The sequence below is a fragment of the Erythrolamprus reginae genome, chromosome 5 (assembly GCF_031021105.1).
Source record: "Erythrolamprus reginae isolate rEryReg1 chromosome 5, rEryReg1.hap1, whole genome shotgun sequence".
In the NCBI taxonomy this organism is placed as follows: domain Eukaryota; kingdom Metazoa; phylum Chordata; class Lepidosauria; order Squamata; family Dipsadidae; genus Erythrolamprus; species Erythrolamprus reginae.
Window position 1 is genome coordinate 54,366,056 of NC_091954.1, and position 14,589 is coordinate 54,380,644.

Here is a 14,589-nt window from a genome sequence, read left to right on the forward strand (position 1 = left end):
AGACACATGCATATTTGAAAATTCAAAACAATGTTCTTTATAATGAAAATTCACTTAAACTAAGCCCTCTTTTGGTATAGCAAAGAGCACTCGTCTCCCACCAAACTGGTAATTTGTACAAGTCCCTTAACAGTTCTGTGATACTTAGCTTGCAGCTGTGAGGCAATTCACAGTCCTTCTTCTTTCACAAAGTGAAACACACTTTGCCCTGGTTTAGTTTCAAAGTGGGGAAAAATCAGCACACCAAAGGTCAAAGTCAGTAAAGCAGTCACGAAACACAACAATCAGATAATCCTCCACAATGGCCAAACCCACAGGCTGCTATTTATAGCAGCCTCACTAATTACCACAGCCCTACCCAACCACAGGTGGCCTCATTTTCTTTGATAATAATCTCTCAGTTGTTGTTGCCTATGCATCGCTCTCCGCATGAGTGGCTGTATCATTAACTCTTGTTCTGAATCCAAGGAGGAGCTAGATAATTGATCTCCTTCTGAGCTGTCTGCCACACTCTCCTCCTCCCTGTCACTCATGTCTTCTTGGTCAGAGGAGCCTTCATCAGCAGATTCCACCGGGGGCAAAACAGGCCTGCAGCATGTGGATGTCTCCCCCACATCCACAGTCCTTGGGGCAGGAGCTGGGCCAGAGCTAACCACAACAGAGTGCAAGGTACATAATTTTACATGCTGGATGCATGCCACAGATGGGGCTTCACTTGTTTGCACAACCCAGTTTCTGGCATGCCGCGGACCAGTATTGGTCCATGGACTGGGGATTGGAGATCCCTGATTTAGTTAGCAGATATAGGAGAGTAATTAGGTGTGTCAGAATTCACCTCTGTACAAGACGTTTGTATCCTATCCATACTATGCTGAAATAAACTGTCAAATAGCTGCCAATCCTGCAGAAATTTTCTGAAGACCCCTTAGCCATTTTCTTCAGGGGAACTGGGCCAACAGCTGAGCAGTTATTTGGGGAGTCTTCGTTTTAAAGAATTGCAGCATGGTAAATGAAAAGGATATGAACAACGCTGAATGGTCTTAAGAGGAGCAAGGCTTTCTTCTGGTAATCCACATCTGAAATTCAGTGTATATATATATATGTAGATTGTTCGGAGTTCGGGTTTTGCCCCGTGTAATATTTAGAGTGTCTATGCGACGTTTCGGTGAAATCACATTCACCATCATCAGGCTGAAGTTATAAGCTTCGTGCTGTTGTAAATATGGTTTGTTTGCAACTGCCATTTGTTCCTTATATATAGTGGTGGAGGTGGAGATTTGGTTTGAATGTAGCAAATAGATTGGGTGGCTATGTTTTAATGATTTGATTGGTTGGTGGAATCACATTTAGTTGAAGGATTGACATGGTGATGATTATGATATGTTTTTTTTGTTTAAGGCTGGTTTCCAAATCTCTGGTAGGCGGGACGTGTCATCTCGTTTGTTCATGCTGAGGGGGTGTTTTTCTATCTCTATGGCTTCCATTATAATTCTTTTGCATACATTTTCTGTTTTGGAAAGTAATTTAGTTTTTTCAAAGTCAATTTCATGCCGTTTTTTTAATGTGCTGGACAAGGGAGGAAGTTTTTTCTTCTTTTTTGACTGCATTCTTATGTTCTGCAATGTGTGCGTTTACTCTTTTATTTATTTATTTATTTATTTATTTATTTATTTATTTATTTATTTATTAAATTTGTATGCCACCCCTCTCTGTAGACTTGGGGCGGCTCACAGCAGTGATAGAAACAATGTACAATACAAATCTAATAATATGAAGTTAAAAACCCATAATTTAACAAACATGCACACAACACACCACACATAAATTATATAGGCCTGGGGAAGATATTTCAATTCCCCCATGCCTGACGGCAGAGGTGTGTTTTGAGAAGTTTACGAAAGGTAAGAAGGGTGGGAGGCAATTCTGATCTCTGGGGGGAGTTGGTTCCAGAGGGCCGGAGCCACCACAGAGAAGGCTCTTCCCCTGGGTCCCGCCAAATGACATTGTTTAGTCAACGGGACCCAGAGAAGGCCAACTCTGTGGGACCTAACCGGTCGCTGGGATTCGTGCGGCAGAAGGCGGTCCCGAGATATTCTGGTCCGATGCCATAAAGGGCTTTATAGGTCATAACCAACACTTTGAATTGTGACCGGAAACTGATCGGCAACCAATGCAGACTGCGGAGTGTTGGTGAAACATGGGCATACTTGGGAAAGCTTGTCCAGCATTGTCTACTGGTGCCCAAGAAAATCAAAGATGCTCATTTCATCTATCTCTGGTGAAGTGAAGCAGGCCATCAACCAGCCTTGGTGGTAAAAGACATTTCTATAGGAAAATATCCACTTGAATGCTTTGCAACCTGGCATCTTTACTCCAAAAACACACATTCCAAGTGTTCTTCAGGTGAAGAACACTTCTTGTAACATTAGTGTTTTCAAGGATTGGGAAAAATAATGTGAGTCCTAAAAATGGAATTTGAAAAAATTGCCTAGAGATGGAGATGAAGGCTATGCTCTTTTTTGCTTTCTTCTTTCTCCAGAACAGAAGCTTTGAGTTTGGTTGGGCTGTTAAAGACAGTCTATCTTTCCAAGTGGTGGCTTCATTACAATGCCCCCAAACCCTTTATTTTCATCAAGTAGTGGTATTACTTAGCAAATGTTGGGGGTTTGTGGATTTCAATCTGTCAATGAGACCAGAATCTTGTGATAGAAAAATTATTTGTTGCATTGATCGGGGCAAAAGAATCAAATGGAATTTCCCATGCTAGAATGATCAGTCAATATGTATTGCTTCTTTACAAGATTGTATCTTATAAGACTGGTGAAAATGTGCTCAGCTGAAGCCTAGTGAACTTGATAGGATATCTTTAAACTGAATCCTGGGGTGGTTAAAGATGAAGAAGTAAGACACTCACATAAAGGCCTTTGTGTTTTAGAAGGAAGTGAGAGAGTTACTATAAATAGGAGCTAATCAACCATTCAATGAAAAATCAGTAAAAAACATTAGGTCACAGAATTCCTCTTATTCAGTATATAAACACTAATGGGTAGAGTATTGAAAATAAGCAAAGCAGACTTCAGTTGCCCTGTAATTCAGTCACTTCCAATTCTTTGTGACTCAATGAACATAATTTTCTCAGGTTCCTCTGTCAGTAACTGCTTCTTTGAGTTTTGGTAATTTCATACGTATGTCTTCCTTGGTAGTTTTTAATCTCCTTGCCTTCTGTTGTCCTTTTTTCAGTTGCCTTTAATTGTTCCAAACTTCAGTACTATTGTGTTAGCATGTGTTCGAAATACTTAAGTAGTAATTTCATTGTTAGTGTCCCAAAAGGGTAGTCTTGATTTTACTTCACCTGGTTTTTCTTGCAGTCCATGATATTCTCAACAATTTTCTCCAACACAGCAATTCAGAGGCATCATTTTTCCTTTGTTCAGCTTTCCTGTTAATTCAGCTTTCACAGGCATGTTACATTTGGGAAAATATCGCCTGGACAATATGAATTGTGTATGTATGTATGCAAAGTCATTTAAGTTTTAGATCTGCAGGGGGGAAAATCTACAGGGTCTCAAATTTCATTTCGGGTCATATAGACCCGAACAGAACACGAAGGTTAATACAATCTTACAGTCTTATTGTGGCTGGATCTAAAGGTATGTCGGTTGATCACGGCCCCAGGCCTTCCAGCACAGCCAGGTCTTACGGGCTTTCCGTAAAGCCAGTAAGATGGGGGCAGTATGGATCTCAGGAGTTAGTTGGTTCCAGAGAACTGGTGCTGTCATAGACAAGGCCTTCCCCTGTGGCCCCGTCAACCGACACTGTTTAGCTGACGGGACCTGGAGAAGGCCAACTCTGTGAGCTGTAATCAGTCGTTGGGAGAGATGCAGCAGAAGGCTGGCCCTAAGCCATGTAGGGCTTTATATGTGATAACCAATATCTTGAATTGCGTCCGGAGAGCAATTGGAAGCCAGTGCAGCTCACAGAAGGTTGATATGATGTGGGTACACCTAGGTACACCCACAACAGCTCGCGTGGCTGTATTCAGGACTAGTTGAAGTCTCTGAACGCTTTTCAAGAGTAGCCTCATCTAGAGCAGGTTGTAATAATCAAGTAGTGAGTTGATAAGGGCGTGAAATACCGTGAGCAGAGTCTCCTAATCCAGGTAGGACCACAATTGGTGCACCAGGTGAACCTGTGCAAAGGTCCCTCTAGCCACAGCTGAGAGATGTTGATCAAGTCTCAGCTGAGAATCCAGGAGGACCCCCAAATTGCGGACCTTTCTGAGGGGGTTAAATTTTCCCCTCCCAGAATCAAGGACGGACAGACGGTATGGTCTCTCAAAGGCAATGCCGAAAGCCACTCAGTCTTGTTGGGGTTAAGCTTGAGCCTGTTGACTCCCATCCAGACCCTTACAGCCTCCAGGCACTGGCACATCACATCTACCATTTCACTGAACTGGCATTTTAACCGGTATTCTGTTGCAAACAGAGGAATGGAGGACTCTTCTTGTGAAATATTTCTGGACTCTTTTAATTGTATTAATATCTGATATGCAGTGCGGGTTCCAGACAGGTGAGCTGTATTCGAGGATTAGTCTAGTGAATGTTTTGAATGCTCTGGTTAGCAGTTTAATATTGCCAGAGAAGAAGTACTCAAGATTAGGTTAACAACTCTTAGTGATTTTGGCAATGTTGTTACAATGGGATCTGGCACTTAGGTCATTAGATATGAGTACTCCAAGATCCTTAATAGAATGATGGTTGTCTATAACAGTGTTTTTCAACCAGTGTGCCGCGGCACACTAGTGTGCCGTGAGACATGGTCAGTTGTGCCACGAAGCTCAGAGAGAGAAAGAAAGAGAGAGAGAGAGAGAGAAAACAAGAAAGAAAACAAGAGAGGGAGAAAGAAAGAGAGAGAGAGAAAGAAAGGGAGAGAGAGAGAGAAAGAAAGAAAGCAAGAGAGAGAGAGAGAGAAAGAAAGAGAAAAGAAAACAAGAGAGAGAGAAAGAGAGAGAAAGAAAGAAAGAGAAAAAGCAAGAGAGAGAGAGAAAGAAAGCAAGATAGAGAGAAAGAAAGAGAAAGAAAGAGAGAGAGAGAGAGGGAGGGATGGTGGGAGAGATAAAGACATAGAGTGAGGGAGGGAGGGAGAAAGAGAGCAAAAAAGAGAGGAAGGAAGAAAGAGAGAAAGAGAGGGATGGAGAGAGAGAAAAAAGAAGGGAGAGAAAGAGGGAGGGAGAGAGAAATAGAGCAAAAGGAAGGAAGAGAGAGAGAAAAAAAATTGTCCAAACTTTTTTTAGCCGCCCCCCTCCCCTCAATGTGCTCCAGGGTTTTGTAAATGTAGAAAATGTGCCATGGCTCAAAAAAGGTTGAAAATCACTGGTCTATAAAGTTGTATCCTCCAGGTTTGTATTCTGTGTTCTGATTTTTTTTCTGTTATTTCTTCTATTCTGATATTTCTTTTGTTGCAGCATTTTTCTTAATATTTTTTGCATAGATGATAAATAAATGTGTACAACCTTGGCACACTCCTAATTTTGAATTATTTAGTTGCTCCATATGTCACTGGAGTTGTTGCTATCTGATCATCATTCAGAAGGCAAATATCATGGGTATAATGAACATCAAATAGGACGATACCCATGGTTGAAAAAGAGAGATAGAAGCTGATAGAAAATAAATAAGAATGCCTCTGTATGTTCAAAGTAACCATGCCTGCATAAAATTCAAGTGAGTGAATTTGGCAACACTATAGAGAATATATAGGTTTAAAAAGTGAATGATGAATGAAAGCAGTGCTATTATTAGTACCAACTATTGGTTAATCTATTAAGAAGCAGATGTGAATGTTTTATATTTCTCTGTAAAGAAGCATGCAGTAGTAGTGATGGGTAACTAATTACCCCAAACCCAATCTTTCAATGAACTTTTTTTGGTATGAAAATTCCTGACTGTTCTTGCTGAAAACTTTCTTCGGCAGGTCATAGCAGAGACCAGCTATATTTGATTTAATGTTAACAAATAGGCAGGACTTGGTTGATGAAGTGGAAGTAACAGTGTTCTTGCTTCAGATAAGTTAATTATAAATGCAGTCAGTTTTCATGAGTACACAAGCAAACCTACTGACAAAATACTAAAAACAGGAAGATAGAGAAAATAAATCAAACATGAGTTGAATCACTTCAGGAAAATTTTAACTTCAGAAATCCAGGAAGGATTTCTCTAGATGGAAGTAATAATGTTTATAGACTTCTAGCAACTTTAATGGGCAATCCCCAGCACATCCTACTGCTCTCTCCCTTTTATAATTCTAGTTTTAATTGTAATTTCCATTTCTATTATTTTGGAAATATTTATGTTTTATTATTTTAATGCTTTTAGTGCTATAAGCTGCCCAGAGTTGTTTCAAAATACGATGGGTGGCAAAATATCCATTATCTTATTCAGTGTATATATAAAACAAAGCTTGAAAGAATGGTTAAAATATAACTATCCTGATTATTTAATGTAGAAAACAAAAATGTTGTCCTATTTCAATATAAGCAGCATGACACCATAACATGAGTTAAATTGTATGCTTTGAAGGAATTCTCACAGTTCTAAAGTTCTATTTGTCTTCTAAATGTTGCAGGCATTTATGCTGGGAGTAATAATAATATTTATTACTTAGATTATTATTATTAATCTAATAATTAATAATAATAATAATAATAATAATAATAATAATAATAATAATTTATTAGATTTGTATGCCGCCCCTCTCCGAAGACTTGGGGTGGCTCACAACATGATAAAAACAGTATTATACAGGCACAAATCTAATACAGTGGTACCTCAAGATACGAACCCCTCGTCTTACGAACAACTCGTGATACGAGCCCGGGGTTCAGAAAAATTTTGCCTCTTCTTACGAACTTTTTTCGAGTTACGAACCGGCGTTCGGAGACTGCTTGGAAGCTGCGCGGCTGTTTTAAAAGGTAACAGCCGGGCGGCGGGGCTTCCCAGAAGCCTCCCGAATGCCGGTTCGTAACTCGAACAAAGTTTGTAAGAAGAGGCAAAATTTTGCTGAACCCCGGGTTCGGTTCGGGAGGTTGCTGGGAAGCCCCCCAGGCCGGCTGCAACCTTTTAAAACACCCGCACCGCTTCGCAGCTGTCTCCCGAAGCCGAACGCGGAAGTTCGGCTTTAGCGTTCGGCTTCAGGAGACATCTGCGAAGCGGCGCGGGTGTTTTAAAAGGTCGCAGCCGGCCTGGGGGGCTTGCCAGCACCCCCCCGAACCCCGAACCCGGGTTCGGGGGGGTGGCAAGCCCCCCAGGCCGGCTGCGACCTTTTAAAACACCCGCGCCGCTTCGCAGCTGTCTCCCAAAGCCGAACGCGGAAGTTCGGCTTTAGCGTTCGGCTTCAGGAGACAGCTGCGAAGCGGCGTGGGTGTTTTAAAAGGTCACAGCCGGCCTGGGGGGCTTGCCAGCACCTCCCAACCCCGAACCCGGAAGTTCGGGGTTCGGGAGGTTGCTGGGAAGCCCCCCAGCCCTGCTGTGAAATGCTGCTCATAGCAGCTGCTACGAGCGGCATTTCACTTTCTCTCCCAGGCAAAAAGATGCCGGCATTCTGGGATGATGGGGCCGGACTTCCCAGGCGGAAGGCGTGCCCCTCTCCCCGGCATCTTTTTGCCTGGGAGGGAAGGTGAAATGCCGCTCGTAGCAGCTGCTACGAGCGGCATTTCACTTTCTCTCCCAGGCAAAAAGTTGCCGGCATTCTGGGATGATGGGGCCGGACTTCCCAGGCGGAAGGCGTGCCCCTCTCCCCGGCATCTTTTTGCCTGGGAGGGAAGGTGAAATGCCGCTCGTAGCAGCTGCTACGAGCGGCATTTCACTTTCTCTCCCAGGCAAAAAGTTGCCAGCATTCTGGGATGATGGGGCCGGACTTCCCAGGCGGAAGGCGTGCCCCTCTACCCAGCATCTTTTTGCCTGGGAGGGAAGGTGAAATGCCGCTCGTAGCAGCTGCTACGAGTGGCATTTCACTTTCTCTCCCAGGCAAAAAGTTGCCGGCATTCTGGGATGATGGGGCCGGACTTCCCAGGCGGAAGGCGTGCCCCTCTCCCCGGCATCTTTTTGCCTGGGAGGGAAGGTGAAATGCCGCTCGTAGCAGCTGCTACCAGCGGCATTTCACTTTCTCTCCCAGGCAAAAAGATGCCGGCATTCTGGGATGATGGGGCCGGACTTCCCAGGCGGAAGGCGTGCCCCTCTCCCCGGCATCTTTTTGCCTGGGAGGGAAGGTGAAATGCCGCTCGTAGCAGCTGCTAGAGCCGCCGGCATTTCACCTTCCCTCCCAGGCAAAAAGAAGCCGCGCTGCTGCTCCAGTCGCCCGGTCCTCTCCTGCCTCCCGCGCCGATGTTCCCCACTGCGTTGGGGGCCGCCAGCCCAGAATCGGACGCACCCTCGCCGCTACCGCTGCCGCCGCGCCCACTGCCCGCCCCATTCTCGCTGGAGGTCTAGCCGGAGCCGGAGCCAGGTCCGATTGGCCGCGCCTCCTCGCCCGCCGCCCAGCCGCCCAGGATGCTGACCTGCTACCTCGTGGCGCGCGCGCCGCCGGCCCGATCCTGCGCCTCCTGCTCCCCCCCCAGCCAAAAATACAAAGGCGGTCTGCCGCTCCCGTGGAGCAATGGGAAGCTGAAGCCGCCGGCGGTTTCAGCCTCCCTTTGCTCCACGCTGCTCCGCCCTGCCTGTCTTTGTGTTTTTGGCTGGGGAGGGGAGCAGGAGGACCTTCCTGACTCCCTCCCCCCAGCACTTCACCCAGGACAACAGGCAGGGCGAAGCAGCGTGGGGCAAAGGGAGGCTCAAGCCTCCTTTGGTGGTGGCGGCTGGCTTCCCTGTTTCTTAGTTTTGGGCTTGCACACATTAATTGCTTTTCCATTGATTCCTATGGGAAACAATGTTTCATCTTACGAACTTTTCACCTTACGAACCTCCTCCCGGCACCAATTAAGTTCGTATCTTGAGGTACCACTGTATTAAAAAAAACTAAAAACCCTATCATAATTAAAAACCAAACAGCACGCACATACTGAATGTTTCAAAATCTCTGGATTTATGGATTCATTACACATTCTTTAACATTTTGAACAATGCTCAAGGAAACCTGGTTCACCTGCTTAATAACAAGGTTTTCTCCCTTTTAAAAAGCCTTTAAAAAAAGAAAAGAAATGACAACATCTTATATTTTATTAAATATTGACTTGGCAGCGCCTGTTTAAAATTAATATCATGCTTTGGAGATTGAATGGCAAGCATAGATACTGTGAGGGCTTTATTTTCCATTCTCATTTTGTTTGTTTATCAGTAGGCCTGTTCCAGCAAACACATACTGTAGAAAGGAGGGGACATTATAGAGGTACCCCGCTGGGTAATATTGTTTTCTCAAGAGTAATGTGTCACATTAACATTCTAACCCTTCAATTTTTTATTCTGTGTGAAAGCTTTATTTTGTCACACATGTCATGGTGCCATGTTACCTTTTTAATATTCACATCTTGAGTGTTTTTCACTATGCCTTGACAACAGCAATAGCGAAACAAATGATACACAATCTGTATTTTTTTAGGAGGTGCGACATTTCTGTCTCAACCTGGCAATGTTTGAACACTTGTTAATAAAAGCACTAGCTGTTTGTGGGTTAATGCCAGTTCTTTTCACAAAGTCGTGTCATAGAAACAGGCCCCAATCCCAGAAGTATTTATGTCCTTGTTATAGTAGGACTGGAGGGGGCTACGATCCAAAAAGCTCTTTAAGTACTGGACTCATATTCAAGAGAAAGCTGTGTGATTGTCTCCATCTTCTCTTTCTGAAAGGTCACTAATGTCAATGATTCGTAAGAAGTCTCATCCAAATAGCAACTTGACAAAAAAAGAAAAAGCCTCCTCTCAGCAACAATCAGGTACAGTGTACAATATTGTGTCTTCTAGGCACTTTAACTAAAATAAACCAATTTTCAGAACATTCATGTTCACTGAAAGCCAATACAAACAAGCATGGGGGGGGGGGGTTGCTATGAATAGTTGTGATGGTGGGTCCAAAAATGTAAAAAAGAACATTTCTAAATCCCAAGGGAGGAGATTTTGCTGTGAACTACAGTCTACTAATATACTCAGGTTGAATCTCTGTGTTTGATTATTATGTATAACCTTGTTTCTACCTGCTGATTCCTCCAGAGTCATTCCATGGGATGAACAATCAGGTAATCACAGCATCAGATTCTGAACATCTTTCTTTCTAATGCAATTGTGTTATGGCAGACCATAGAATTGCAATTAAAAGGCTTCCTATTGTGGGATCCACACTCAACAACTTATTTTTATTTATTTATTCATTTGTCCAATACACAAATACATAGGAAGAAAAATAGACATGTAGTAATATATATAAGGGTAAAGTGAACTTAGAGGAGAGGATATATGAAAGAAATAAAATATATATGATAAGTGAGAGAAAGGAAAGACAATTGGACAGGGGACGAAAGGCACACCAGTGCCTTACTGGCCTCTTAGGAACCTGGAGAGGTCAATCGTGGAGAGTCTAAGGGAGAAATGTTGGGGGTTAGGGGTTGACACAATTGAGTCCGGCAATGAGTTCCACGCTTCGATAACTCGATTGTTTGAAATCCTAGGGGCCAGGTGTGAGCGCCAAGCTGTCTGGTCTTCTTCATATCAAATTGTTTACTACTTAAAGCAATCTGTGCTACTCTTCAGCATCTTAATGTGGTAGTTTCCCATCAAGCCTTCCTTATATATATAAATATACATACAAATATAGATATCATCTTCCATTCTGATTGGAAAGCTGCAGGGTTTTAGGTAGGATAGTAAAGAAACATGATGGATACAAAAAGTGTGCTAAAGATTAAATAAACAAAGACTATGAAGACAGAGAGAGGATGGAAGATAGTATATTCTGGATTCTGGAGAGAATGAATGAAAGAGTAAAGGAGTGACAGAGTAGTATCTTTGTACTATTTTTCTTGGTAGCCCTCTGAAGTCTTGGCTCGGGGCTTCTATTCTTTTATTTTGAGAAACGCTGAATATTGCCAGGAGCAAAAGATTTTGACAATTTTTCTGTCTACTTCTATGCATAATTGAACAAAATTCTCCCCTTTCACTAATGAAATTCAAGCACCTATTTCCTAAGAAATTGTATAATTATTTTCTCAGGATTCCAAATGAGCATTTAAATTGTTATATCCTTTTAAGTTACCACTTCTTTGGGTAGGCAGCCAAGGTCAAAAGCATCTCTTGTTTTTTCAAAAGAGGATAGTGGTTCTGTTGCACAGACTTAACAGGCCTATTCATAGAATAAGAGAGATCTTGATGAGCTCTGTTCTTTAATAAAAAATAAAAAAATCATGGTTCTTTTATGTCTTTTTTTCCTTTCCCCTCCTTTAACAATTAGGACCGAGGCCTTAAGATAAGATAAGAAGATGTTCTTGTATGTTTTTCTTCTCCGATGGGGCAGTTGCAAGTTCCAAGATGCCTGCTGGTATCTTACTTGTTTTCACAGATCAGGTGCATCTAGCTACTGGGTACCCAGAAAACAGCAAATTCAGCTGCCTACTGTCCCCTTCAGGACAAGTGAACAGCTAACCTTATCTTACCTTATTCAATCTTACTTTGTTTAAAACCTACGGTAGTTATTTTATCTACCGGTACTATAAATATTTTGAATAATTATACATACAAAAACCATTGATAGGAACTTCATTTTATTGCCAGTACTTGTCTTGTTTTTATTCTATATTCTGCTCAAGAAAATTCTAATACATCAGAATAAGTCAACCATTTCTGTTTAGTAATAATTTTTCTTCTATAATTTCTATAATCTCCATTGACCTTAACTTTATGATGCAATGGATATCCATGCAACCCAAATCTTAAATCATGGCCTTCTAACTCTAAAAACCAACTGTTTCTTAGCAACATCCATTCTTTCATCCAGACCAAACAGCAGATTGTGAAATACAATTTCAGATCACTGTTTAAGTGATACATCAGATGTCAAAACTAGTATTGTCTGAAATAAAATTAACATTTTGGACAATACATTCAACTTTATCACAGTAATTCTTCTCAACAACGGCAATTGTTTTCCTCCCCCTCTTCATGTCTTTCTAATTTTGTTCCAGATCTTAATGCAATTATTTTGAAACAACATAAAATACATATTTGCCATACTAATATCCAAATACTTTATCTTATTCTCAATCTCGAAACCCATTTTATTCTTCAATCGTATTTGACTTATCTTTTGACTTCATATTTTTTTCCAACATCTTTAGTTTTGTTGATCTTAAAACCTGCAAACGCACCAAATTATTTTAATTTTACCATTAAAGTTTCAATTCAAATTTAAGGATCCCCTAGGACAAGTGCCAGATCACTTTTAGTTACTGTATAGTCAAAAAAACTCGGCTTGTAACAACACAGGACACAAACTTATCTGCAAGTAGACACACTTGCTACATTTATTTTTACTTTATTTTAGGAACAGGAGAAGTAACTGATTTGAAGAGACAAGCTGTGGAAGAAATGATGGATAGAATTAAAAAAGGAGTTCATCTTAGACCTGTTAATCAAACCAGCCGTTTTAGGGCAAAGGTTAGTAGATAATAATTTACATTAAAATGATGGAGAAGGGTTACTTTCTACATAAATTGATGATCATATTTTTATAATTGGACTTTTCTTTTTATGAATATCCTATCTGCTCTGATCTGCTATTTTAATATGACAGGGTTTTATGTCATTGCTTAGATTGAGATTGGCTCATTCACATTAAGAAAGCACTGGCTAGTTCATTGAGTTCCCTTTTCTGATACAAGAATCTTTAGATTTGAATAAGATTCTAGTACTCAGAATACAATGTTTTGATCCTGTTGGCTGAATCAGCTCTTAGCACATATATTGTAAGCTATGTGTAGCAAAAATATGTAAGTTTAGTGACTTGGGTTGTTTAACTAGAAACCTTATAGATACTTTAAAAAAAAAAGTGGATTCTGTCAGTCACCTGTCTCACAGCCTCTTCAACTGCTCTTAGACTGACTCTGAAGAAAAGAAGTTGATGTTGTTAAGTTTCAGGGCAGAATGAAAATCACCAGCATTGTGATTCACTCTGTATTTTTACAATTAAATATAATCATACTTGAACAAGCTATTGGAACATCCTTTTTTTAAAAAATCAAAAACATTCCAAACACAACCTTGCCCAACTTTCTGCCTTATTTTCTTCTTTCTGCCTTTCTGCCCAACTTTATTCTATTTAAGATATAACTTGTACATTCCAAAATCTCATCATTCAAAATAGATATTTTCTTGTGGAAACCTGCTTTTATTTTTCTGTAGATGTGGTCTTTCTTTCTTTCTTTCTTTCTTTCTTTCTTTCTTTCTTTCTTTCTTTCTTTCTTTCTGACTCTCAAATATTTAATGTATACCCAGTTATACATCTCCACCCCACGCCAATTCAGTGAAGCGGTTGATGTAATGTGCTGGTGCCTAGAAGCTGTAAGGGTCTGTATGGGAGCCAACAGGCTAAAGCTCAACCCAGACAAGACTGAGTGGCTCTGAGCACTTCCTCCAAAGGACCATCCCATCTGTCCATCCATATTTTTTTTTGAGGGGGGGGGAAGAACTCTGACCCCCTGAGACAAGGTTCACAACTTGGGTGTCCTTCTGGATCCACAGCTGAGCCTTGATTACCATCTCTTGCCTGTGGGCAGGGAGACCTTTGCCCAGGTTCGCGTGGTATACCAGTTGCTGCCTTATTTGGACCAGGAGGTTTTGCGTACAGTGACTCAGGCCGTCATCATCTCCCATCTTGATTATTGCAATGAGCTCTACATGAGGCTACCCTTGAAGAGTATTCAGAGACTGTAGATAGTCTAGAATGCAGCCACGCAAGCCATCATGGGTGTACATCCATATAATACCAACGCTGCATGTGCTGCATTGGCTACCAGTTAGTCTCTGGTCACAATTCAAGATGTTGGTTATCACCTATAAAGCCCTACATGGCTTAGGAGCAGGCTATCTTTAGGACCATCTCCTGCCGCATACCTCCCAGAGACCAATAAGATCTGACATGGTTGGCCTTCTCCAGGTCCCATTGACTAAGCAAGGCAGGTTAGCGGGGCCACGGGGAAGACCTTCTCTGTGGCTGTCCCGGCTCTATGGAACCAACTCCTCCCCAATGTCCATACTGCTCCCACCCTACTGGCCTTCCAAAAGGCTGTGAAAACCTGGCTTTGCTGGCAGGCCTGGGGGCTGTGAATATTACCATCTGTCATGGCCGAATTATGTTGATAGGGTAGGTATATATGTTTTGGTTGATTGGATTGTTGTTGGTTAAAATGGGATTTTATTTATTTTTATTATTGTAATGTGTTTAGTATAATATTGACTTCCACTATTGTATTACGTATATTGTATTTTTATATTGTTGTCAGCCGCTCTGAGTCCCAAAGGGTTGGGTGGCATAGACGTCAAATAGATAGATAGACAGACAGACAGACAGATAGATTTTATTTAGCATCTGCAAAATCAGATTATCTAGATGA

The 14,589-nt window shown here is 41.7% G+C and overlaps 1 protein-coding gene across 6 annotated transcripts in view; it reads left to right on the forward strand.

The window, feature by feature from the left end:
• SHTN1 (shootin 1) overlaps window positions 1–14,589 on the forward strand; it is a 115,921-nt gene that overhangs the window by 72,967 nt on the left and 28,365 nt on the right. For all 6 annotated transcript variants that reach the window (XM_070752635.1, XM_070752632.1, XM_070752634.1 and 3 more), the window contains 2 exons: window positions 9,839–9,924; window positions 12,522–12,634. In XM_070752635.1, the coding sequence (XP_070608736.1) occupies window positions 9,839–9,924; window positions 12,522–12,634 (199 nt within the window). The remainder of the gene's footprint in view (window positions 1–9,838; window positions 9,925–12,521; window positions 12,635–14,589) is intronic.